General features: G+C 46.0%; 1 protein-coding gene across 2 annotated transcripts in view; it reads right to left on the bottom strand.

Annotated features, from left to right (window-relative positions):
• The window catches only part of CRACR2B (calcium release activated channel regulator 2B), a 29431-nt gene extending 5961 nt beyond the window's left edge, over positions 1-23470 (bottom strand). The window contains exons 1-14 of one of the 2 annotated variants that reach the window (XR_007204494.1): positions 23347-23470; positions 20750-21005; positions 19201-19312; positions 16531-16702; positions 14237-14383; positions 13848-13938; positions 13624-13716; positions 10503-10690; positions 9793-9864; positions 9308-9362; positions 5323-5402; positions 2676-2970; positions 2356-2497; positions 2046-2127 (exon numbers count right to left, since the gene is read on the bottom strand). Coding sequence is in view for 1 of the 2 variants with exons in the window: in XM_048308143.1 (XP_048164100.1) it covers positions 2046-2127; positions 2356-2497; positions 2676-2970; positions 5323-5402; positions 9308-9362; positions 9793-9864; positions 10503-10690; positions 13624-13716; positions 13848-13938; positions 14237-14383; positions 16531-16702; positions 19201-19312; positions 20750-21005; positions 23347-23366 (1805 nt within the window). In the remaining variant the exon portion in view is untranslated. The remainder of the gene's footprint in view (positions 1-2045; positions 2128-2355; positions 2498-2675; positions 2971-5322; positions 5403-9307; positions 9363-9792; positions 9865-10502; positions 10691-13623; positions 13717-13847; positions 13939-14236; positions 14384-16530; positions 16703-19200; positions 19313-20749; positions 21006-23346) is intronic. The other variant, XM_048308143.1, reaches the window with a different exon arrangement.
• Positions 23471-27663: the final 4193 nt, after the last annotated feature.

Below are 27663 nucleotides of genomic sequence, written 5' to 3'. Positions count from 1 at the left end.
AAAGGTAATTTCCTATTAAAAGGGAAACTGAGGGAGAAAACATGATCTTTCTCTATGGTCTGGAAGAATCTGCAGACTAAGCTGTACCACAGTACAAACTAGGCATGCATAATGTCTGCCCCAGTGCTGCCAAAACAGCAATTAAGAATTCAGCATCAGTACAGTCTGTTTCCACTACTGAATCTATAAACCAATCCCATTATACATAACAAATCAGGAGCTAGACACAATTTCCAGGAAAAACTCTTGCCAGACATCTACTTTTTCCTGTCTGTACCACTTAAAACCACAGACTTGTCTTTTGTGAATAAATTCCAACCAAAGCCAACCAAACAAACAAAACCCAAACTAAACAACCAAAACAACAAACCCAAAGCTTATAATCTGTAAGTACTTCGTGACAGAGCCATGATATAACTGCACTGATTGCAAACTGATGGAATAAATTGCAACAAAAGTACTGAGATCTCACTAAAGAGCTATGTACTTCAGCCCTGCACAGGATAACAGACTCTCCTATTAGGAGCCAAGAAAACCTACAGCTGTTACCCTCCTGAACTCTTCAGGTTATTGCCTGAAGCCTGGTCTTTCTCAGTACAATAAGGACACAACTTTCTGGCACCTACCCAACTGAGAAAGCACAGACTGTATCTTTGGCAGTCAAGGTGCACCTCTGGAACTGCCAGCCACGCCAGATGCTCCACAAGAAACATCAAAGGTAGCATGCATCAGTCTCAGGGAAGTCACCAAGGAGTTCTTGCATGCTCCAAGGGTTTCTTCTATCTCTTCCTTAGGATACTTACTGTTGGACACCTCTAGTTAGAAGGAATTAATATTTCTCCAGAAGAAAAGGCTTTTGCTTTTTCCCAGGTCTCCTATTTGGTATCAGCACTGAGTCAAGCTCTCTCTTGTGGATACACATCTAAGACCTGCTAGTGCTGCAGGGGCCTGTACTAAAGGTCCTTCTGCAGAGACAATATCTTGAATTTGGCCTCTGCTGCAATCTGGACTCAATAAAATGTCACATTTTATGTCATAGCAACTCCCCTTAATTGCTCTGTTTCATCATCAAAATAACCACAGAAGTCCCCACAGAAATAATTATTTCTTCAGCATGAAGCTTAATTTTGGAAGAGAGAGTCACTTTTCAATAAATACTCCTACTTAGTACATTCCCACCAGCTCTGCATGGTCTAGCTGACTGAGACAGACAGCATCGTTGGCACAGTTTAGGATTAGAATATTCCCATGACCTTGGCTGCCCCCTGAAGGCCTGCCCCCATAACGTATTTAGCTCAAAATACCCAGTACTTATTTTTGTCAGGCCCTTGAGGTTCATGGTCCCCTTGAAATAGCTTTTCATCTTAAGCTTCAAATTGTATCCCAAATAAAATGTAATTTACATGGAGGCAGTGATGGGCCTTCACCTCTAGTAGCAGATAAGGGTCAAATGTATCCTCTGCTACTCTGATCCTCACCAACAGTGCTGGTAACATCTAGAGATATCCCATGCTTTTGAAACTAGAGGCCTTCAAATGGGGAACCAGTGTTCACTGTCACAAAAAGCTGCACAATCCCTCTACCAAGGATTATCACTTCCACAAGTCTGTCAGCAGAAGGGACAGTGAAAGGGGTTGATAACCTCACTGATAGAGTCCAGCAGGGTAGTTCAAATCACCTTCCCCACGGGTCATGCTAATTCAGCTGGCTTTGACAGCTGAATCAGATCTGCAAAGGTTCACAGTCCTTTCCACCCTTTGAACCCCATGGCATACATCTATGGACAGACTGCTTGGAGCCACAAGCATGCAGGTCAGACACATGGAAAACTACTTTTCTGTCAATCCTCAGAGCGATATCCCCGAGCCCTGCTTCACAGCCACAGCTTCTAGAAATCTCTAAAGCAGACCTTTGCTGCAGGTTCAGCACTAGAATAGCTGTCATGAACCTGTCTGGTCCTTCTGAAGCTGACAGTTTTCCCAGGGACAGAAACCAGCTGCATGTACTCTTTCCCTTTCCTCCACTGAGCCTGGCAGAAATCTTACCTCTCTTGTCCAGCTGTATCCCACAGCTGTAAGGCAACCTGGGTGTTATCCACCATCAAACTCTTCACCTGGTAATCGATACCTGTCGGGAAGGTAACAATGACTGTAAGGTAGTATGGGGCGAGAGCAGCTCACCATTACAATAGCCAGGCCAACTCCGTTTAGTTCAGGGAAATTGCCAGATTGATTCAATATCGGGAGAGGGACCAGCTTTACCTCTATCTGGGCTATAATACAGGCAAAAAACCATTTGCCCAGGCTGACTTTCCCACCTTCCTTATCCAGATGAGCCAGGCACGCTATTACTTACCAATGGTTGCGTTGAGCTCAGCCAGGAACCTGTCATAGCAGAAGCGGTGGATGAAGGAACTCTTCCCAACACCAGAATTCCCTACAAACACCACTTTAAAGATGCGATCTGGGAAACAGCTGGCTCGTTCCAGTGCTGGGAGCTGCAATGGAAAAAAGGGATGAGGTTTTGAAGAGCACAGTTGCAGGTGGTGCTTTGATTTAGGCATTGGACCCCAGCACTATAAACCTATGGAACTGGAGTTAGATGGGAAGACAGTCAAACACCCTCAAGGCCCTAGCACAGGTGTTTAAGGAATAACCCCAGGTAAGTGCACTCACCCTGGTTTCGGTGCCAACAGGCTGTGCTCGAGGAGGCAGCGGAGCAGCATCCAAGCCATCTGCATTTCTTCTGCAGTCAGAGTCACCCTTCCAAGTCATCTTAAACCACTCAGGATCTGCTGCCAAGGGCCATCTCTCCTCATCTCTGCTGCTCTCTCCAAAGTTTGTGCTGCCTCCTTCTCCTGTCTTCGTCCATACCCCATTGCCTGGGAAGTATTTACAGTTCTTTCTGTTGGGTTCTTCCACTGCCACATCCACTGGGAAGGTGAAGGGAGGGTCCGCAGAGGCCAGTTGTCTGTATTAAAGCCCACAGGCAGCACAGGTAGGGTGGGAGGGGGTGAGGAGATAGGGAAAGAAGGAGGTTGCAAATTCCCAAATAACCAACACAATCCAATTAGTGCATATAAAGCTCTTGCAGGAACTCCATATATTCACTCCCCATACTCCCTGTGACTAAGACATGGGTGGCTCCCCTAAGGAAAGAGAGACAGCTCACCAGAGCTGTGCTGTACTCATATGTACTGACAAATATGTCATTAATTTTAATAAAAATTGCCACTTTGGATTTTTCAAGAGTTTTTTGCCTTCCACTTCCCCAGTAGTGAAAAAAATGAAGCAAAGCATATAAAAGTAGCAAAATGAAAACCTTTCTTTTTTAAAAAAAAAAAGTAACAATTACCCCTGTATTTTTGTTACTAAATACAATACAAAAAGAAGTAACAGACTGTGCCCACACAAAAGCAGGCTGATGCACCTTGCTCACTGAGGGTAGAGCTGACATGGTAGGTGGAGGAACAACCTTCAAAAGAACATCTAGAATAACCAATTTAAACTATTGGAATTATTGCTGAGGAACAAGGCAGCATCACTGGTTTTCCACTGTTAAAGAATTAGACAAGGAGTGAGAAGACCTAGAACTCAACCAGAGGGATTTATCCACCACAGATATCTCCATTGATTTCACTGGGCAGCAGATTGCATTTCGAAGCAAATTAGAGTGACCAGAGCTTACTACATTCAGTGTCTTCAGAGGCAGGACATCCCACCCCACCCTGCAACATTTTTCTCTTGCTGTTAGTGCAGGAATCAAGGCTATTCTTTCTCACTCCAGCAAGTACATTTCATCTGGGTTGCAAAATTCACCTGCTGCCATGCCTACACTTTTTTCCATGAAAGGGAGCTCACATTCCTGGTTTCCCTCCCTGCATCTGCCCCAAATGCAAGTCCAGAGCCAGGCCAGCTAGAACTTTTCCCTCTTGAAAATGGACACATAGTCGCAGGGGAATGGTGCCCAGCTCCCAGGGCTGGCAAAGTCACACAATGAGGGCCCTCAAAAGCCTCTTTAGTAGGGGCAAAAGGACAAACACAAAACTCTGAACAGTGACCCCAGATCCAGTGGATTTCTTTTCATGTTTCTCAAGCAATGTGGTGTGACACAGCGCTGGGACAGAGACAGGACCAACAACTACTTCTCCCCTTCTTCTGTGATCACCTTCATTGCCAAACTTCTCCAGCTCTTAAGCCTTTCCAGTGGGTTTATGCCAGTAGCAGTTAGAAGGATCTTTGCAAGAAAGAATTGGGGAGGAAGATGGGAAAACTTGATTATCTGATTTGATGGATATTGAATGGGTGTCAGTCACACAACCATGAAAGAGCTCTGCCTCAGACCTATCCAAGCAACCTCTCACCTGGGCTCAAGAATCAGCCCCTCCTCCACAGTCCGCCTGGTTTTCCATCAGTCCATGAGCCAAGGAGCCTGGAGCTAAATTCTTAAGTGCCACTACCAGAATTGCAAGCATTAAAGGTGAGTTGAAGCTGGAAGAAACTGAGCCTAGACCTGTGTCTCTGGCTGGCACCAGGAGAAACTGGGGAGCAATGGAACTTTCTGCAGAGACCTGGTAAGAAACAGAGGAACGTGCTGCCTTTAAAACTTGTTTGGGGCCAGCAGTTGTGAGATCCAGCTCCAAGCCAGGTCACTGTATATTCTGCACGTAGAGTGGAAAAAAAAAAAAAAAGAAAAGGCCTTGGCCACAAAGACGTGTTGCCTGCCCTGGCTGAAGGGAGGCCTGGTGTACCAGGTGAGCACCTGCATAAGTGTAGAGGGAGATGGGCAAGATGAACCCATCTGGAGCCAGGTCCTCTCCTCGAGGCTTTCAGCTTCCAGAAAGAACCCAACCCTTGTGCAATTCCTGCCCTCTCCCATGCCCCGGGGATATGAACTCTGGCATGAGGCACCAGCGGACAGGATTTCTGCCTGAGGATGAACTGGAACACTTGGGAGTTGATTCAGTCATTTCAAAGAGCTGTCTGACTCAGAGAGAGGCAGTCTTTGTGACTCCCAGCCTGTGAACAGTCCCAAACTTTCTGGTGAGATTTAGATTTGCTCCCCCCCCCTTGCTGCAGGCAGAAGCAGCAGCGAGGCCACCTCCCTGTGGAAATTAGTGAACAGTATCCTCAGCTTCATGCTGAGCCAACACCACCCGATGCCAGGAGACAGCTAGAGCCACAGAAAAACTGCACCCCCCACCATGCTCCCAAAACCAGCCAGCACCAAGGTGGGAGAACCAGACACAGGACACAGCTTGACGACAGGGTACTGCAGTGGGCACGGGCTGACACCATGGACACGACACAACGTCCATCTAACCGTTTGACAGGCTTGTCCTCCAGCAGGGAACTGCCTAGCACTGACTCTTTCTTCAGCAGGGGCTTTTGGTTCTGAGGCACCTGCAAGTTGAAAAGAGAAGGAATGAAGAATGTGATTGCAGCCCCAGTTCAACCACTCCCCACCTCTGTAGAGCACTCGGGAGGCAAGGCTGGAGCCCTGGCAGCCCCACACTGTGCAGTGGTAGTGCCTAACTAGAAGGCTCCAAGAGGTGAGCACAGGGCTTGCTTTTCTTGGTTCAGATAATTTAATTCCTGCAAGAAGCCATCACTGTTGCTGCTTTCTCCTTCAGTTTTAAATCCATCAAAATTGGTGATGCCCCAAACTGAATTCTTCCTCTAGCCAGCCTGAGTTATTTCTATGGCTGGTTCTCCACTTGGTCTCACAGCTGAATCTCTCTTTCCCCACCTGCCTCTTTCTTATACTGATGTTTTGCAGGACAGACCAATTGCCCCTTCCTCAGAAGACACTAGTACCTTTCCTCCACCTGTACTCACCTAGAGCTGCACACAAACCACAGGAAAGGAAGGAGGTAGCTCTGCAAAGGGTGATGCACATGCTCTGCCTTACAGCAACATCTCTCTCCATGCTTTCCTCCTACTTACCTCAGACTGAATACTTCCTACAGCCAGTATTTACCAGCTCCCCAGAGAAAGAGGAAGCGGGACAACTTCTCTCCCAACCCTCTTCCCCCCATACAAGCAGCTTTGCCATTCCCAGCAGAGTCACTGCTCCGGCCACACACACACAAAACACGAAGTGAGAGACAGCATGGAAAGGTGTCCATTGCATTGGCACTGGGGGAAAGGGAGATGCATTCAGTCTGCGAATCTGAAGATTTCTAACACGTCCTTACAAGTTATTTCTGGAGGAAAAGGTGGAGAAATAAGGGTTTGCAGTCTGCCAGATCTGCTTCTCACAGCAGTTTTGAACTGACCAAACACCTGCAGGCAGCTCTGGACAGGCCTTCCTTCATGCTTCCCACAGCCCGGAGGACTACAAAGATTATTTCTTCAATAACCCTTACTGAAGGCTTATTTTAAAAGGCAAAAAAATTAAGAAGCTGTTCTGTTGGTCAGTACTCCCAGAACACCTTTACTGCAATGCAGTCTAACAAAAGGAGACACTGGGCTCCACAAAGGGCCTGACCCACTTAGGAACTTTGCAGGGAAAGAACAAAACATTTTTTACATATAAAACTGATATTCAAGAGAACCTCCAGCCACAGCAACAATCCAGCACTGAGAGGCTCACAAGTGGGGAGCACAAATCTTCCAAGGCAAACGACCCCCAAGTGTATATAACAACACTCCAGTCAACACAGCCAGGCTGTGGTACAGACAACCAGTGGTTCTCCAGCAGGGACAGAAGAGGAAGTTTTCAGTGTTTGAGCAGCTTCACTCGAGGGCACCCTCTAGCCACACAGAAAGAAGGAAATTGTGTCACAGGCCACTGGAGCAGACTCACAACCTTCAAGTCACCTGTGGAGCAAAAGGACTCCCACACAATCTGCTTGGCACCTTACCTGGAGAGGGAACAGCCTGCAGAGCACGTACTCAGGTAAGAAAGGAGGAACAAAGGGGGCATGTTTTGCCATTGGTTCTGCCATGCTTTATTGGCCTGCCAGGTTTGTGTAACATTTGGCTTTTCACTGGGATGATAAAGGGACAGATGCGACATCACAGCTGTGTAACACACAATGACAAGGATTCCACAACAGCACATGTACAAGCATTTTGGATGGGAAAGATTCTGGTTTACCACTGAAATAAAAATACATGTCAAATATAGTCAAAGTACCAAAACCACTCTTCATGATGAGCAGACATGAAATTTGCTCTGTTAACATAAAGCATGCAAGCATAACTCCACAGCCAGATGGGTCATGGGTGTGAAACTGAACCTGGAACCCCTGGGTCTTAAAAATACCCATCAGTGGTTTGCACATAGGCAGAAATAGCCATATATCACTATTTGTGACCCAGCCTCTCATCTGGGACAAGAGAGTGCCACACAGTGCAGCGGGGCCAGGGTCTGCCCACCCTGGAAAGGCCAGAAACTCTTATGAAGAGCAAGGTATTAAGCTGGGAACTGAGAAGAGCAAAGGAGCAGTGACTGGGTGCTATCAGCCACATATAGCCCAACTCCTCCTTCCAACCACTTCAAAATCTTTGCTATGAAAGAACCTCTGTTCACCACACCTTAATTTCATGGAAATAACTCTTCCCAGCACTAAGAGAGGGTATTAAGGCCTTGGGCTTCTTTTTAGCCTGTAAAAGCACTGATAGTGTCTGGCAGAGTGTGTCGCACACTAGGGATCCCCATCAGAAGGCTGGACTCTCCTTTTTGCTTCTGCAGGGAAATACTGCCATTTTCTCTCCCCCTTACTGTGAGACAGGCTGGAGAGCAGATCTTCTGCAGGTGTATGATGATAGCAGCATCTCTGCAAGCCCTTGGAGCCCTGCTTCCCTGCAGGCTGAAATGAGAGTGGCCAAAGGAAAAAACAAAACCTTACTCCAGTACAGGCTTCAACTGCCCAGCAAGACACAGCCTTGGTAGATGAGCAATGGTGGTAGGAGGAGTTCACCCTGCACCTCATTCCCTGCTGCCAGTGCCAGGAGAAGGGAGAAAGCAGCCCCTTCTGTGCTATGACTCTCTCTGCTAGGCTCTCTCTTGGGTCCACCTGCAGCAGCAGGTCTTAGCAAGGGAACGGGAGAAGAGAATAGAGGAGAAGCAGACAAGCTTTGCACACACAGAGGTACATACCTGAGTGGTCTCCACAGGCCACCTGCCCGCCCATAGGAACCCACAAGCTGATGAAGCACAACACGTGGAAAGAGGGGAAGAAACCATTTTCTTTGCCTGCTTGCACTGGACTCTGCTAGAGTGATTGTGTTTATGGCTTTTCCAAGAGGGAGCAGGAAGCTCTGGTGTACACACACATAGTTAGCAGCTTTAAAAATCAAGACTGAAGAAAAAAAAATCCTCCAGATTTCAGAAACACACACACGTCACCTCTATCCAAAATTGTTACTGACATTATTTTATACAGCTCTCCACCTGGAGAACTCCAGCCTCTGGATAGAGCAGGGCATTTTGTCTCCTATCTGGGCACAATCCCTGTGTTTCCTTCCACAGTCCCTTACACACCAGTCAGAAAGGCTCTCACATTCTATCACTGCCTGTCCTTCCTGCAAGTCACCTACTTCCAGATCTGCACATGGGGCATGGTGGCAGAGCAGGCAAAGACATGGTGGCAGGGATGGGTCCAAAAGGACAGAGCAGCTGTGCAAGTGACATTTCGGAATACAAAAACTTTTTAATGAAAAAATAATAAGAAGTAAAAATAGACCACTGTGCTTATCTTGGTGACTGGGAAAGGCCAGATTGACAGTTCCAGATGAGAGAGATCCTGCTTTCTCCTAGTTCTCTGACACAAGGCTCACTGCTGTACCCAGCAGAGTTCATAGGAATGGGGAGCTGCCCCAGAGAAACCTTTGAAAACATCTGCTACAAACTCAGGGGGTCAGAAAAATTTCAAAACCTTCCTGTGCCACTCCATGCCAGTCAGCCAGCAGCACATCTGGGAATCCATCTTCTTCCTCACCACCCAGCTCCAGGATGTATCCAGCTTCTTTCCCTCCCTTGCATGTGCCCAGTACCTGGCACAACACACAGACCCCACATGTGCAGCAGGCAGCACCCACTGCAGCCCTGCACAGGGCTGTGTGACAGTCCCCAGCCAATGCGCCTTGGGTTAAACCCGGGCAGCTGGCAGCAGCAACGAGCAGAGCCTGCCTCCAGCAGGGACACAGAGGTGCTGCAAAGTCTGTATTAAGCACAACACCAGGCCCATGAGCTCTTGTCATTGTCCCCCGTAGAAGTGACAGGCCCCCGAGTGGTGACAGCAACAGCAGCAGATGAAAGGAGGGTGGTTGGGAATTAGGGTTTTCTTTCTTAGACTAACCAGCTTCTTGGCTTCAAAAGCATCTCGCTCGTCTCGAAGTTTCTTGTTCATTTCTCTGCTCAAAAGGAAGATACAGGAAAGACACAATGAGATGCTTATGAAAAATGAAGTAAACCCCAACACTTGAAAGTGAGAACAGAAAGAGAGCTTGGGAACAGAGATAAAAATGTTATTTATGGCCAGACATGTTGGGATTTCCATGTAACCCAGCTGAGGTAAAGGGCTCTACATGGTTGCCTTAGCCAGCAGGAAAGACAAAATTCCTCCAGAGGAGGGATTATCTAATGAAATAACATAGTCTGTAATGTGCCAGAGCTGGCCAAATTGCACAACTCTGTCTGGACCCAGAAAAACAAGCAGAGTTTAAACACTGCTTGAATACAATCCTGTAGCTTTCCGTGGGAGAAACAAGCGCAATACTGAAACCTCAGCCCCTTACAGGCATAAGAGCTTGGCATTTCCCTCCAGCCTTCCCCAGTTCTCACCTGAGGAGCTCCAGCTGCCGAAGGAGGCTTTGTTTCTCCTTCTGCATGTTCTTGGAGACTCTAAACACATCCCTGAGCAAAAGGCATTTTAAAAAGGGGAAATAAATTAATGGGAGAGAAAATAAAAACATCCCTCTCTCAGGGGCACTCAAAGATAAGGGCCTGCTCTATGTTAGGAGAATTCAGAGGAAACAGCACTGCTCTGGGAGCTGGGATGGCTGGGTTGTACCACAGCTCTCCTCCAACATGAGAGCAGGCAATTCATCCTCTCCACTTCCTCAGCTGCTAAAGATGGGGAGCATGCTTACTGCCATCTGGATCTGAAACATTCTGATGTTTTATATATGTATTATTAGATATAACCCAGAAATGAGAACACAAGTGATTAGAAGAGGATCTTTAACAAGAGCATTATAGAGGTGATGGTGAACTGGAAGAAGCCTCCTTTAGGCTGAGGAACATCTGTATTTTTGTACTGATTTTCTAGAACATATTCATTTCCCACAAAAGGTAGGCAAGAGGTAGCAGTATCACTCTCTGTTTAGGCCCATAAGACCATTGGGATGTTTCTCCTTTTTGCCAAAAAGAGACAGGCAATCCTCTAATGACACCAAGGCTCCTAACTAGGGATACTTATTCTTTAACTGCTTGGCCACCTTTCCTTCTCTGTGTCTTTGCCCCAACACCCACCCTTTCCTGCCCTTCCCCACCTGTCCTTTTGCTCTTGCTCAAGCTGAGCCTCCTTCTGGAGCTTCTGTAATTGTCCCTTCACTGCCTCCAGCTCCCATTTGCTTTTCTCCAGCTCTTCCAGCAGGTTTTCATTCAGGTGCCGGAGCCTTTCATTCTGTACACGGGTCTCCAGCTGCTCTGAGTTCAGTGATTGTAGCTGATGTTCCAGCTGCAGTGGGAGAGGAGGAGGATGAGGAGGAGTTAAACACAGAGAGGAAGCGGTTTGTGCTGCAATCACAACTAAAAAACAAGCTGAAAAAGCATATGTAAATATTGAGGTAGAAGGGGGTAAACACAACTTAAGTCTACAGGGCCACCAGCAGCATCAGGAAGATGAACTGGAAGGAATTCTCTCTCATCACACCAGCACTGGGGAACCAAGCAATGCAATTAGGCACAGCTGAAGAAGTGCTTCAGGCAGCATGAGGAGCCTGATGCTGTCAGGTACTGTAGGAATCACAGTGCAAATGAGGGTCAAAGGTGGACTGGAAAAATTTGGATGGAAGCAGGACTGTGTCTGTTGGGACTTATTAAGCACAGCTGCTGAAATGAATCCTCTGGTTTAGGGCTTTCCTGAGCCCGTGGCAGCTGAGAGGAGTATATATTGAGGTACTAGGGGCATCTCACACTACACCTGGAAAGTGAAGTGATTGGGTGGCCTTTACTACTGCTGGAGACAGGACCTTGGGCTAGAGATGTTGTTTAAATGCCACCACGGCACAGCTGCACTCTAGGCAGCACAAGCCCCCAGCACAACTAACAGAGCCTGATTTGGGAAGTTCAAAGCCTGCTGCCGTGTACTCAGCCAGTGACTCAATTCCTTACAGACGGCTGGCATAGGCTGGGAAAGAGTCACAGGGAGCCACCAAAGCTGCCCATCTCAGATGACAAGTAGGGCATTCCAAGGGAGATCATACTGACACTGCAGCATCCAGCCAGCCACACTGGCTAACCAGGGCCCTCTGCTGAAGCTGCTGCTACATAGAAACTGCAGTACCCATCTGAGAACTCAGAGCCCAAAATAAAAGTATGCAATCCATGCTTATAGAAGCACCAGAAATCAGGTCTGATCAGGGTAGCAGGTGGCAGAGTCAGCCTCCACATTTACACCTTCAGCCTGCCTTTTCTCTCAGCCTACTTTCTTTCCCTCTCAAAAGAAAGATAAAGCAGCACACCATGGCAGAAGATTTTTTTTTTTTCTTGCTACCACCCTCCTCTCTGCCAGCACACATGTACAAAAGTCAAGAGCAGGAATGAATGGATCTGACCTTTCCTAGCTTCCTTGAAACACAAGCCCTACCTGTATCTCCCCACTGAGGCTAGAAGAGCAAGCCACACCCAGCTTTATCTGGAGTCCTCCAGGCCTGTGGACACTGGGGAATATTTCAGCAAGACTACATATGCTGAGCAGTGGAGCTGAGACTAAAAACCAGCAACCCCTGCTTACAGCCTTTGGATCTTGCAATAAGCCAAGGAACAGGCTTTAAATAAAGCACACCTGCCCCTCCCTATGAAATCTCCATCACGTACAACTCTCCCGTTTATGTGGTCTGTCCTTGAAAGTGATACTGTGGAATAGCACCATCACAGTACTGGTCTTAGGCCACAAGAGGGACCCGATTATCCACACAGCTCAGTACAAGCCTCAAGAGTTAAGAGCACCAGAAATGACCATTTGAGTAACAGAAAGTGTACATGCAGCCCAAGTGTTCTGCCCTGACCCTCAGCGAGAGGAGATGCTACCTAGGAAGTGCATGCCCAGGCTCCTAACTATGGTCCATTCCCCTCATACAGCCTTCCCATCTAAGGTCCCTGGACTAGGGATGTTAGAGGCCACACCTCTGACTGTTCCTCCTTTCAATGAATATTTACAAGCCTATTGTCCATTTGTTTGTCCAATTCATTTTTGAACTGCTGATATTGCCTGCCTCCTGTGGCCAAAAATCCAGCACTAGTCTCTGTATAAAGAAGTGTGTTCTTCTAAATCAAATTCATACTGGTCTCATTGAGTGTCCCTCACCTTTGCTGTTGCAGGATTTGGGGAATAACAGTTTTGTGTGGACCTTATCCATCACTTTTCTGACTTCATAAATCTCACATGTCTCTTCCCTCAGTTCCCTTCTCTCCAAAACCAAGTCTAAAGTTTCCTGGTTTCTCTTCCTAAGGCAAATTTTCTGTTTGCTCAATCATATTAGCACTCTGTACCTTCATACTTGAGAAGGACACAGTAGAATTAGAGGAGACCAGAACTGCACACACTAAATGAGGCACATCGAAGATGTGGGCAGCAGGAAAAATACATCCTCTATCTTATTCTTGATATCCTTCCTGATGGCACCTCAGTTGTGCTGGCCTTTCCAGCTGCTGCACAATGAGCTGGTGATTTCAAAGAAGTGCTGTTTCATCCACATCACAGCTAGGTATCCAACTGGGATACCCCCAGTCTCCAGCATCTTGCTGGTACCTGCCATGACTTGTTTCTGTGGGGGTCACATCTCAGTTCTTGAGATACCAAGTGAAAAAAGACATCCGGAATGGACCATCCCATACAAATGTCCATGCCCAGGATGGGAGGCTAAAGGAAAGCTTGTGCTTTGATCTTTTATGTGACTGATTAATCAGTATGTCATCAAGTGCCCAAATGCAAGTATACAATATGTACCTCTAAGTGTCACAGAACTGTTCATTCCAGGTCATTTTGGAGCAGCCAGAATACAAAAACTAGAGAAATCTGTCTCTTTTATGTCCATACACATCTTCCCTACACAACGACAAAAGGCTTCAAACTCATAACTTTGAAATTTTTACCCCATCTTCCTTGCCAGTATTGTACAGCTGATAGGAAGATTGTGCCAAGAGAACACAAAGCAGGTAAGAAAATGCATGCACAAAACATTCACAGAAAGGCATTATAGCTGAAGACAAACCAATTATTTGACAAACCATCTCAACACCTTCAGAGGCACGAGAGCACTACACTAGCCAGAGCCAAATTATCTAGTGCCAACCCTCAGCACTGAACACCATTGTCCATCAGAAAACAGGTCAGCAGAAAGACTGAAGAGGGGATGTGCTTTGTTAGAAAAGGTTTGGATCCCATACCTTCTTCTGGCGGTAGAGGATTTTTTCCAGCTCCTGCTCTTTGTTGTGCAATTCCTTCTGGAGCAGGTTACTCCTGTCATGCCTCAGTGCTTCCTGCAGAGGTAAAGACACACAGCTGTGCACAACACCCAGCACAGTAAGAGCTGTTCCTTGGCCAGATGAGCCGCCACCTCTACTTCAGACCAAAGGAACGTTGCCTTCAAGCCGAGAGAGAGAGAAGGTACCTGGCAGACCAGCCTCTCCCTTTCTGCTTTGATCTGTTGCTCCATTTCTTCATAAAGGCACCTGACTTCTCGATCATGATCTGACTCCTTCCTACAAAAGACAGGTGCATGCAGGTCAGGAGAGAAAAAGAGAATACAGAAAGGAAAGAGGAGGGTGGAAACAGATTCCTACTAACAGCTGTGTGGCATTGAGTGGGATTTTAACCAGACTGAAGGTTATGGGGGAGCACGGATGCAGAGCAAACCCATGGCGGTCAGACCAGGATAGAGTCATTCTATTACAGCAAGAAATATCTGTGCATCCTGTAACCCAGTCTCTCCTTGCATTTGAGACAGGATCCAAGCATCAGCTGGCTCCTGGCAGCAGATGGCCATGATATCCTCCTTACCTCTTCAGTGCTTGTTCCATAGACTCCTTCTCATGATTCACCTCCTTTATGTATGACGAAACACGCAACAGAAACTCTTCAAAGTTGGATAAGAGCTCTGGACGCTCCTTTCGTAGCCGAGCCCAGAGCTCCCGAATCTCATGTGGGCTGGAGCAAGCATACAAAAGAGAAGGAAAGCAAAAGAGTTACTGTGTCATCTTATGGACTGTTATTCCAACTCCAGCATGCACTCAGGACAAACTGCCATTCTCCTGTGATGATCTCTGTTACACGATTACAGCAAAGGGGGAAATTGGACGGTGACAGAACATGCATGTGGAGTGGGATCTATTGTGAGGTCAAAATAAAGGAAGTCATCTGAAAGAAGAAAAGAAAAATAATCTAGGAAGCAAACACGGAATGACTGCTTTTCCAAGTATTCATCAATAATACATTCGGTGTCTACATCAAGACTTGAAGAAATGAATATTCAGCAAATTTGCTGTGTTATGGTCAAACTGTTACAGCACACAGAGTTTGGCACACATCACACATCATTGGTGTTTTTCTTACACTCAGACTGTACTGCTGGCTGCTACTGTCCTCATTTTTTTTACAGGTTTGGAAACTGAGGCAAAAAAAAAGATGCAGATTTGCTCAATACAATAACAGTGGAGAAAGCCCTGGAAAACCAAAGACGTCTTTTTCTGACCCTGCAATAATGATTACACTGTTTTGACATTTAATTCATGGCAACTTGAACACAGCACTTACAAACTTATGCATTCCCAAAGTGTCTTGTAAGCCTGCAGACATCACTTCATGTTTCTTTTTAGGGAAGAGTTTTTTTTTTTTTTTAGATCATGAAACACTTTGGAAAAACTGCCTTGAAAGATACAGAATAATTATAGTCAGTATCCAAATAGGTATTTTTTTTTGCCTATGTATTTGTCTCCCTTAGTATTCTTTGGGAAAACACAAAAGCAAAACAAACCAACCAAAAAGCTTTTGATTTCCTCTGCCAGTATTGCATGACAGCCTTCTTTTTCTGTACCAAGTTAAAAAAGTTATAGCACTTCATCAAAACTTCATGTTTTAGATAAAAGAACATATTGAGTCCTGTTAGTAAATTAAACCATTTCTTTCTAGAGAAAGCAGTGAAAATATTTCAGATTCCTGCTGTCACCCCAATTATCTTCTGTTTGATATTACTGCTTTACAACAGCTGGTTTGCACAAAGTTGTGACATGAAGTAGCTACTGAACTCATTGCATAAAACTGCCAGTAAATGGTCAAAATAAAACACAAGATAATTCCACTTTAAGACTTCTGCTTGTCAAAGCAGAGTTATAAACAGTAGACACTGTTTTCCCAGAAAGGTAACATGGCCTTTCACAGTGTCATCCTGTTGTTTAAAACATAACAGCTTCCCAGAATATTTTCCAGACAGAAGTTGTTTAGCACTAAAAACATGCAGGTGCTTTGCATCACAATGAAAATATCGGGAAAAAATGTCTGATTTGTGACAGATGCACCTCTGAAAGCAGCAAACTCCATCACTCTCAGCTTCTGTCTCCAATCCTGTCCACCTCCTTCCCTAACCTGGACTGCTCCCTGCAAACTGGCAACACAGTTGGAGTACAGTGCCTGAAAAGAAGGACAGCCCAGATGCAGTTGGGCACCTCAGGCCCTGCAGGTGTGCCTCAGTAAGAACCAGTTATGCATAATGCTTCATGTTGGAAAGCCTAAAAAAAGGCTGGATGACACTGGTGCCAGTAGACTCTACTGGGGCTACATGCAAGGGCATCTCACTGGAGCACCCCTTTTCCCAGTTTATCCTTTCACACTCTTCAAGATCAGCCCAGCCCCAAGCAGCTCCTTGAACACAGATCCTTCAGAGACTCTTACAAATGATTGTCTGGAAATATGTGAACAGTCACACACCATTTTGCAACAGAGAGCACACTCATCCTCCTTACCTCATCTAACCCTCCCATGCTTCTTTTCATTTGCTGCCTGGGCTGGACTTGTATGCCACCAGCTGTTCCATTTTACAGCTGTGTTATGAACTCAAATTTGGGAAACTGCGAAAAGCACTGAGCTAAATGTAATTGGTAACCGATGAGCAAACCCAGACCACACTGCATTTGCTACCAAGCATCTGGAAATCCAAGGCAGCAGTACAGAAATCCCAAGCAGTGCTTCAGAGAACAAGCAGCTCAGTTCACCTCTTTGGTCTGTTTTGGTACTTTGAAGTTTTGGTACTGCAAGACCAAAACAAGGTAGAAGCAATGCCATGCGACTCCCCTACTTACTCTTCAAACAATTGGGCTGCTCCAAGCTGCTCTATCATGGAACAGAATCGTTTCTCTTCATCATCATCTGCAGGGTCCAAGTCATCTGACCAGCCTGACTCAAAAGTCTCCTCGTGTCTGGAGTGATCCATTCTCCCAGCCACTTGGCACAATTCAATCCCTATTAACTTTCCTGGTGGAAGGTGAAGAGAAGAAGAATAAAGAAAGTCAAATTGGATGTCATTTAATACGCTGCTATTTACATGGCAGCCTGACAGAGCTCCATGAGAAGCCTCCTGCATGCTGCTGGTGTAGGATACAGCTCCAGGTCAGTGAAGAGCCTCTGTTCTGACGTCCTGAGTGATGTCAGTGGCCGTTCCACAGTGCTGGGGCTGAAGCTGGCTCCCAGCCCAGCCACAGGCTGCCGGGCTCTGCTCACATCTGAGCTGCCACCCTCGGCCCGGGGCGCTCAGCATGTGGCGAGCGGTCACTCCACTCCCACAGAGCGGCGCTGTGGGTTCAGGCGCCACCGATCCCACAGGCTCTCTCCGGGACTGCGTGCCGGCTCCGAATAGTACCATGCTGCAGTTCCTCAGCTTAAAAACTGGAGAGGAGGGGCTCATTACCCCTCCCTCCTCATGTGCTACATCCATTCTGAGTCAAGCGCTACACAAGGACAGCCTCTTGTTGGGATTGTGTAGAACAGAATGAACTCGCCCTCTAAGCACCTCCTCCTGCCCCATCCCACGTACGGATAGCTTCCAGCTATCTGGATTTTGTTTCATGCTGAGACGCTAATGCCACAAGAACATCCTGCTATGCAAGGCATGTGACAAATACTGGTGCTGGGAACAAATCCTTCTCAAAGAAACAGATCAAGCAATCCTATCCGAAACACAGGCCCTCATCTTGTATACAGAGTCAGGTCTTCAGCAGCAGCTACTCTTCCTTTCCAAAATACACCTGCTTGGTTCAAAAGGCAGAAATTACTTTTCCCAGCTATAAGACCAGGAGTCAAGGATGTTCACAGAGCACAGATAAGAACAAGACACTACTCTAAGGGGAAATATATCCACCATTATTATACTTCAGAGGACTCAACTCTACCTCTTCTTATCTCCATAAATCCAGAATTTAGCTGCTTCTCTCCCACTCCTAAAATGTGCTGTAAAAAAAACTTGCAGTGTGGAGATAGATACTTAGTTAAAACCTGATAATCAGACAGTTAATTAAGGAGAAGGGTTTAGATCAGGCACTTTTGAGGTCTGCTTTTGAGAAAGAGTCATTATGTCTCATTATCTCTCTTTTGCAGATGGGAAAATTGAGGTGGAGAATGATCTGAAGATTGTTTTGATATCCTAGAAGGAGCAAGGAGCCATCTCAAGAAGCAGACTTGATTGCAGCTTGAACTGCTTCCCTTGATTTCCCCCCTGCACACTCCAGAAAAAAGACAGCCAGGCCAAAGTCTTGAGTTAGGGGAAAAGTCTGAAAAGGATTTCAGTGATGGAACACACGAAGAATAACCGTGAAGAAAAGAAATACAGAAATTAAGTGTTTTGCCTAGACTGGAGCAAGTGCCATGGAGCTAGGCTGCCTACACAAAGAGAAAACTTGCCTACCTCTCCCAGCAATGGCACTGAGGCAGATGCCCTCATGATGTCCATCTGAGGCTGTGCCCATGGGACAAATGCCTCATACAATGAGATTGGGGAATAACCAAGTCATAACATAGAGGGCACTGTGGATGCCAAGGTGCCCAAATGGTGCCCATTCACCTGCTACATAGTGCTGGACTGAAAAGCCCCCACTCCCGACAGAACTCTTGTTTCTGCCAAAAGCAATGGAACCAGCCAACAAGGACAGAAGCACAGGGCAGGAACAGCTGTAGTGAGCAAGCACTCAGTGGGTTAAAACAGTCCCTGAACAGGCTGGCCCAAGACACAGTTTACCGGGTTTTTTTAGAGGAAAACTTTGCAACTTCTCCTCTCACGGTGGCTGTTCCTGAGCATTCAAATTGCAGCACTAAAAAGACCTCACTCCCAGGTTGTGAGAAAGCCAGGAGCAAACACAACCTGAGCAATCAGGACAGCAAAATTCAGGAGCCTCTTCCATCACTTCTGAAAACCCTAGACCACCTGTGTTCACTTGCTTTGACCTGATCCACTTAACACCTCTGCATGTCCAAGGAAAGCACTGACAGGTGCAGATTTTCTGAGAGCTGACAAGGCAGTGAGCACGTGTGCTGCTGGGTGAGGACTCTGGCCAAGGATTAGTATTCTCCTAGTGTTTGGAAAAGACAGCATTAAAAGGAAGATAAAGGCTTATTTGCCAGTGTTAATGTCCTTGAACAGCACTGCTACCAGCTGGAGACTGTTGCCAAGAGGCATATTTCCATGCAGATGAACAACTGTGGATCAGATAGCCAGGCACAGCTCACAGCATGTACCCTCTCCAGCAGGAGATGTTCTGTGGCTGGCTCTACTGGGTAGGCAGGTAACAGCTGTGGGAGAAGGCAGCACAAAGCCTCCAGGAGGAGGATACACACCCACCCTCTCCAGTGATGCTCACATGAGCATGGGGCATTGTCCTGCATAGCTGGTGCAGCTTCAGCAGAACCACTGCACTTTCTTACCAAAAAACATCCTGTCACAGGTGGGCTTTTTCCTTCCTCTACCTCTGTACAGTCCTTACCTAGACCCATGCTGAACTCCACAGGTGTCAGGTATCCCTTATTATTCTGTTCCAAGCTGTCAAAAACTGTCTCCAGCTGCTCAGGGGTTAGGGGGAGTTCACTCTGGAGCTGCTGCAAAGACAAAAGAATGAACAAACTTGAGGCATGGCTCAAGTCTTCCTTGTGACTGTCCCTGCCATCCTCAGCTCTGGCCCACGGCAATGTGCCCTTTCAGCACTGCATCCTGCCCAGGGTGCAACAGTCTGCCAGCACAGCTGAGTGATGACACAAACACCTGTCTGGAGCCATTGATATGTTGACTTTTTCCATTACTGGATGATTCAACCAGGACTTCAGAGAGGGAATTATTTTGTTTGGAGAAAGTTCAGCCTGTTTCCTCCCCCACTACAGAAACACTGCCTCTAGTTCACTGCCTGCCTCCCTCCATTCCTGCTCAAAGGTGGCACTGCCAGCCTCCTGTGACCACTGCTGCTCCCAGGAGAGCTCTCTCTGGGCACATCAGGTACAGCTCCATCTCTTCGGCCAGGGAGGGAGGTCAGACTTGTGGGTATCTGGATTCAGTTCCAAGCTCTTGCAGGAAATCTTGCAGCTCCTAAGGGAAATGTTCAGTCCATAACAGCGAGTTAGCTTTCTTCTGTCACCTTCTGCCTTCTGGGACTGTATCACTACTCCCACAACATGGACAGGGAGCAGAGCAATTCCCCTTGGTAATACATGGGCAGAGCACCCAGTGTGGAGGGACACCCAAAGAAACAAATAACAAAGGGGTGTAGGCTAAAACCTCGTAACTGTCCATTAAATGTGCAATAAAAAATTATTAAAGTAACTATAAAAATTAGGCATCACACAACCCAAAGAAAGTGAGTCAATATTTAAAGCAGCATGAACCTGTCAGGTGTTATTTACAGATGTGGGGAGAGATGGGGCAGGAGAAAAACAATCCACATGTAACCTTCCTGATAATCCTTCAAAACAAAACTCACAAAGAACTACAGGGCTTTTGCTAACAAGTACTTTTTTAAAACAGAATGCACCAAAACACATTATTGTAGAGCAAAATTATAGTTCAGGTCTAAGGTGAGTTTTTGGATCGGGCTTTAGCTATGATTGTATAATTTTTTTGTCTCAACTTTTTTTGTGAGAGGTTGATAGATTGTTCATCGTGCGGTTTTTTGGGGGGGAGTTGTTGTTTGAGGTTTTATTTTTTTAATTAAACCAAAGATTTTTTTTCCCCTCCAGCTTTCCTATCTACTGCATGCTTGATGTTTGTAAGAATTGTCATGACATTTTTTATTTTATGCATTCCTTAAAAATTTGGAATTGCAGTCCCACTTGTCTCAGGAATTCCCTGGAGGTGCAAGGTCCTCCTGGGACTTTTAGCTTCTAACAGCTGGCTGTGCCAGAGTTTGGTCTTAGAAATCTGAGTAAGACAGAGACCACATGCACACCCACACATGCCAAGAGTGAAGGCATGCCACATTGTCCCCTGTTCTGCCACCCACGACTTTACAGATCCTCCCAGGACAGAGGAAGAATTTTTTCCCTCACCTGCATGTCCACCTTGGTGATAAAACCCTTCTCATCCTTGTCACACAGCTGGAAGAGCTCCCTTGCCTTCTCAAGCATCTCCACCTGCACATCTTCCAGTTTGCTCATTTGGCCAGGAGGAGAAAGATGAGGAGCCACCTCATCCTCCTGACCCCCTTCCTCTTTTCCTTCCCAGCGGACGTATCCCAAGAGCACTCCACTCTGGTTCTCCATCTTCTCAAAGTCTTTTCCCCCAGGGCAGGGCCAAACAGAAGAGCTGTGGCGCAGGAAACAGAGAAAACACAGTCAAACATGACCCTCCACTTCCAACCCACACATGATATAGTTAAATGCCTCAGTGGTTGAAAGAACAACATTCAGCATCCATATCTGGACTAGATAACCTTTAAAAGTCCCCTCTGACACAAAATATTCCATGGTTCTATGAAGTGAGCGGAGGGGGGAAAGGAGTTTGTGTCAGACACCACACTGAGGTACACACCACATGTAGGAACACCCTGTACGCAACATGAGTGTACTTAAGCCTTCCACACACCTGTAACCCCCCACCAAGCAAGGAGGCTCTGTTGCCATCTCTCCTCCCCTGCCTCAGACCTACAGGGCAGTCCGAGTTCTTTGCTGGTGAAAGCCAGGTGCCAAGGGAAGGCTTCAGCAGAAACAAGAGGGTGGGAAGGGAATATTAAAGCACACAGGTAAATCTGCGTGAGAGCACAGTGATAGTCCCGTATCAGCTGAGACGGGGCCCAAACACTGCGAGCTGCTCCTCTCTGGTCTTGGTTCCTCTGGCAATAACACATACTTTTCCTCCTCTTGTTGCTTTTCTGCACCACACCTCTGAGCACCAAACCTGCATCAAAACTCCAAAAGCCCAGAGCAGGACGAGAGCAGATAGCAGGATAATCTGTGCAAGTGGTAGAAGAATAATGTCTCTCCCAGCCCCCTCCCAGCCAGGTCCACTGTCTGGCCTTCCACCTCTGACATTTTCTTGTTAACACTTTCCAAATAGTAGCTCCATCTTTATTTAATGCTGTTACAGTAACAAAGAAAGGTCAGACAATTCCTACACTGGGAAAAATTTAATAAGCTGGGCACTCCTGACCCCTTGCCTTCAAGCCTCTGTTTTGAGAACTTATGAGTTGCCAAACAGAATTTTAATCTGAAACGTTCACCTTTATAGGAAGGAAACCACAAAACTATGGAGACATTTCAGAGGCCAAAGAAAATATTTCCCATCACTTACAAGTACCTAAAGCAAAAAGGAATGGGAGCACCCATTTAAGCACAGTACTGTGATTGTAAAAATGCCTACATCCCTACACCAAGTCACCTCCTGACTTACTGATCTCATGGAATCAGACAGCTTCTCCAGACAGCTCCTCTTCAGCAACACCACCACATTTTTGAAGCCTTGTTGCACTGATTGCTTTAGATTTCTCCTTATGCAGACCTGTTTTCTGCATTGCAGGGCAGAAGTGAGCTGTGCAAGCAGGCTAAGAGCAGATTTAAACAGTGCTGGACAAAGAGGGCTTGAGAGTTGGGTTGCTTGGGGTTTTTTAACCTCCAAGACATTAAAAGCCACGTAGAGATGCCACGATAACAAACAAACTAATTCTGTTTGCACTCTTGGTACAATGGGAGGATAAAGAGCATGATGGCCAGGAAGAATGTCACATGTGAGAACGATATGAAGCTGACACAAAAGGAGAAGGCAATTATGCCCCACGCTATTTGACTCCATTTATTACTACTGCTCTGCGAGCCAGCGGGTGGTTCTGCTTCACAGAACAAGCAGAACGCTTCATTCCCCCTTTCAAATCAGTGTATTTCCAGGGCGCCTCTGTTTCAAATAAATATCTGCTCAAGTGACACTAAACTCTGCAGAAGACTACCTATTAATGGGTACTATTATATGTTTCTAGTCAAGTAAACATCCCTGGCAAGCAACGGACACAGAGCTGGACCCAAGCTTTGGGGAATACAGCAGTGGAAAGAAAGGAAGAAAGCATAAAAAATAAGACAGCAGACCACATTTTTCTCTCTTGCTCTTTCTCAAACAAACCCTCCAGCCAAGCATTTTTTGTGTTATGGAGCCAACACAGCAAAATTTGGAGACTAAAGTTAGATTCTATACATTAGCTGGACAGTCAGCTTGCTTCTGATGGCAAGTCTGTGTAAGCAGTAAAGAAGTCAGAAACAACACCAGCTTGCTTTTCATGTTCAAGTAAAAATGGCAAAGCTGGCCTTGAAAGAAAAACAAAAAAGGACCCAAATTTCTTATGCTGACTAGATTTTACAGGTGATTATGGTGAGGAATAACAGCCACACTAGTGAATGATAATTATTGGCTCCTACAGGCCACCTTCCTGGAGGTTTTTTCCAGACCCATTCCTTTTGCAAAGATACAGCCTCAGCACAAGCAACACCCTGTACCAGACAGCAGCAGGGGTGGAAAGCAAAAGGGATTTCAAAGCAAGAGCCATGACAGGATTGTAGAAAATAGCCAGAATAAGAAAAGGCACGAGTAAGCAATGTTTTCTAAAACATCCCTCTAGCTGCCTAAGAGACACCAAGGTCCCCAGAAGTAAAGATGACCTTACTTTTTAATTTTCATCTCCATCAGTTCTAGAGCAGCCCATGCAGTTGACGTCTCCCCATCTTTCCTGCAGCAAATAAAAGGTGGTGCAAGGAGGATGTTGTGTTCTCTCTCTGAGACATTTTTTTGAAGCTGAAATCCAACTCGTTACATCCCTACCTCCAGCATTTCCTCTTTTTATCAAAAGCCCAGCTGCACTGTAGCTCCCAAACACTGGCTGAGTTAAAAGCCTCTTAATTAGAAGAGCTGGGAGCCTGACATGGACAAAAGTCTGAAAGGATTTCACTCGTGTAAAAGACCAAGCCCATTAATTCAATGTTCAGAGCAGGAAGTCTCTTGTCCAAGCTCCTTCAAGTGGCTTCAAGCCAGATATGGCTTTTTCAATGGTGAGACAGCACTTGTAGAGAACAAAGCAGCAAATAAGAGAGAGCCCCAGCAAGCAAAATACATTGCAGCTCTGATGGACTTCTCTCCCAGAAGCCTGTGACTGAGAAGTTCTTCCTCTCTATCCCTGTTTGTAAGGGCACTGAGTGGTGCAGGTGGGGCACAAAGCAGATCTCAGTCTAACAAGTGCTGTCATACCTTCCCAGATCATCACTGCAAAGTACTGAGGCAGCAGCTTCATCAGCACAATGCACAACATCACAGAAGGACCACTTTGAAAGAGGCTGAGGTCAATGGAGTACCAGAAATGTGGGCTGGTATCTAAAAGTGAGGCAAGCAGAGCTGGCTTAAGTGCAGAAAGATCAGCTTGGGAAGAACCATGCTTGCCTAACACAAGGGGCAAAGGCAGAGAAGATATGTACAGGCAGCTAATGCTTTTGGTCAGGCAAACCTGCCAGGCTCTGCCAGAGAGATGAAGTCAAGCCACCTCCAGTGACAAAGCCAGTGGTTTTTACCAAAACTTCTTGTCAGGATTAGTTTTTCCAGGTCTCTTCTGGCAGGAAAAGGTAGTTTTTCAGTCAGCATCAGTAAGAATTAATTTCCACACCCAACCTGGAGTCAGGACAATCTCTGCATCTTGAGCTGTTGATTTCCATCATAAAAAGGTGTGCAATGGGTCACAGCAGAGTTTGTCTAGCCCGACATCCTGCCCTCAACAGTGGCTGTGAATGGCTGGTGAAGGAAGAGTTACAGCAGAGAAAGCAAAGAGAAAACTTCCCTAAAGACATCTGCCAACTACTAGCCACTGTCAGCCTGGGGCAATTCCTGAGCCACATGGTTCCTTCCTTATCTTCCAAGACACTTGTCCAGCCTCCCTTTGAAACTGTATGAAAACATTCACTGTTCTCATGAACATGCTGATAGAAACAGGGTGCCTGCCGCAGCCAGGGAGTGCTGACAAAGCTTCATGGGACTATTTTTGGGGTAGACAGTTTGACCATCATCAACTCCACAAGAGATGAAGTCCCAGCTTCAGTTCAAGCGAGTTCTCAACCACCTTCACCTCTGGGAACTGTGTTGGAGACCAAAAACTCCCTTCTCAGGGCCTGGGAGATCTAATAGGAAGATGGAAATGCCAGGAATCTAGGGGGCTCCAATACAACATGCTCCAATCGCCCTGGTGTGCAATGTTCTTCTTCAGCCCTGTCTTCCCCCACCCCACGGGTTTGTCTGCCTTTGCTCAAGGTCAGCTCTGATACTGCACAGTCCAGGTTTGGGCAGTGTCCAACACCTGAAAAACCTGATACAGAGCTATGGATTACACAAGTTAACTCCTGCCATAGTATGTGCTGGGGCTTAGCAAGCAAAAATTCACCTGCTCCTGCAAGACAACTTTCCCAGAGCCTGGAAAGCAAACACAGGTATTCTCAGACACAGGAGATCGCCTGCCATAAAGACAGCTAGCACCAGCTCTTGTATTCTACACTGAGGAAACTCAGACCAGTCTTACATGACTATTTTAACTACCTGAAGCATTAACTGAGATTTGTCCTGTGCAAAGCTGTGGCAGAAAGTCAGCTGGATCCCATGGGCTTGGCATTCTTTGGGGAAATCATACTACTTGAATTTTAATCCTGACTCAGCTGGCTATATGGCCTTGGGTAACTCATGTCACCTGCCTATACCTACAGACCGTCAGCTCTTCCAGTTTGGTTCCTAATGCTTGTGACAGCTGGCACTTTAGGACTCAGTATCTGGAGACTGATAATTACATGTGAAACTCAAGCATCAAAACAATTTCAAAGCCTCAAAGCTGAAGAATGAAAAACTTGAACACAGAAACCGCAAATTTCAACAAACAGAAGAACAGACCCAAGTAGCTTTTTCTGGAAAAGGGAGGTCCTTCTTTCAAGGTAGCACCACAGGGTCATCATTTTCAATTTATTGTCTCAGAAAGCTGCTTCTTGTAGCTGTAAGCAGTGTTAAAGAGGTACAGGAAAGTCATGGATAAATTGCTATCAACAGCCAAGCCCTTATCTAGGTGACCCTGACCACCATGTGCACATGACAACTTTGGGGTGCTATTTCTTTTTTGTTTTTTCCACAGCCCAATGACAAGGAGGAAAGGAAAGTGAGGAGTGCAGCCAAATATCCACAGCTGGTCCTTAGATGACCCTAGTCACTGCAGGGCATTGTGCACACACTGAATATGCTGCATTCCTAGCAGTCCTCCCCAGTGCAAGACAATGAACCAACAGTTAATGAAGGAGGGAAAAACTAAACACAACTGGCTAAATGGCTTACCCAGGATTACAGAACAAGGCCAGTGTTTGGGTCCTGTAGAGGGAACCTATAAGGGAAAGCAGGTTTTTGCTTTCCTGTACCACTGAATTTTTGGTGACAGAGTGGCAGAAGGGAATATTAAAGAAGAATCATTACAGGCACAGAGTAGGTGTCCAAGGTGTACCACAAACTAAAGTGTTCAGATACTTGCTGGGAGGTTTCCCAAAAAACATCCTCCTGTATCTCTGCCTAAGACAATATTATTAGAAACAACAAAACCACCCCCATACTAAAGCTAAATATTTAAGCCATTTATTTAAACAAATCAGAAGAACATGCACCCTTTCCTTTCTACTCCTGATGCAGGAAAATAAGTCTTGCAACTTCAAAGGAAGGAATTCACCAGGTGTTTAGGTCACATTAATCACACTCCTGGTGCATATGCTGGACGAGACAGGTTTGATCCCATACATGAGAAGACATGACACAAAGAGGAGATGAAGGGCTGTGTAAGGGATCACTGCAGCAGAAGGCTGTTGCCTCAGCAAATTACAAATGCACAACAAAAGCAGGCCAAGATGCAGTAGGTACAAAGCATTTGTTGCTTGGTCATGGAATGGAAGCATCACTCAAGAGCAGGTGAGCAACTGATAAATTCCACAAGAAAAGGGCAATAAAATCTTCACAGGTCCTTATACCATTTTATATCAAGCATATGCTACCTGCTCTGTTTGCTCTACCTACCTTTTGCTCCCAAGGTTTTGAATGCTAGCAATTGCTATAAAAAGTGCTCATTGTAGGTCACAGTCACATCTACACATGCCAGATTTTATAGTACTGTGAGACTCAGTGATCACATATGGGTATTTACAATTATTATCCTAGTTGTGGGCAAAAAGCACATGTGCACTGACAAAAATCACAGCCATGCCAAACTGACCAGGTGAAGGCAGAGCAGAGATCTTGCCAGGGAAAGACACTGACCCCTGTGGCAAACTGGCTTCCACAGATACTGAATTTCCAAAAGCTGCTCAAAGGAACTGGGTACTCACTCGACGAAAATTATTTTAAAAGGCTCTGCCAAGGCTCAGCCTGAAAAGGGTGGGAGAAGAGCAAAAAGAAAGTACTTATTTCTCTGGTGTACTTTGTTCAAAATTAATTTTGCTCTTTCCCTTCTCTGGGATTTTTGTTTCCGTTGTTTGGAATTTGTTTGGGTGGTTGTTGGGTTCTCCCTTCCCAAAGGGAATGGCAGGAAAAGAAATACACTGAAAAATGAGAAAAACATCATTGTTTTGTGAAAGTCTTTTCTTTAAAAAAACCTAAGAAACCCATACACACCCTGGGCAGAAAGCCTGAAATCAGGTGTTCATATCTAGAGCTACACTTTACTCTCTCTCTTTTAATTGCCTGCACTTGACTGTATTCCTTTAAGGAAACAGGAACAAATCCAGGAACCTTCGTGTTGTTTATTCAGCAGGGGATTAGCCCAGCCTGATAGCCCCGAGCTAACCCGTGCTGCAATATCTTGGATGACTTCATCATGGGATATGCCAATAGGATAAGAGGTATATCCCAGAAACACTGACAGGTTCAAGAGCCTTCATCATTCTGAAGAGCTACTTAAAAAGAGGCTCTGCTGCAATTCACCATTTCC

The sequence above is a fragment of the Corvus hawaiiensis genome, chromosome 6 (assembly GCF_020740725.1).
Source record: "Corvus hawaiiensis isolate bCorHaw1 chromosome 6, bCorHaw1.pri.cur, whole genome shotgun sequence".
Classification (NCBI taxonomy): Eukaryota; Metazoa; Chordata; class Aves; order Passeriformes; family Corvidae; genus Corvus; species Corvus hawaiiensis.
Note: the sequence above shows the minus strand (reverse complement) of the source record. Positions and strands in the feature narration are given on the sequence as shown.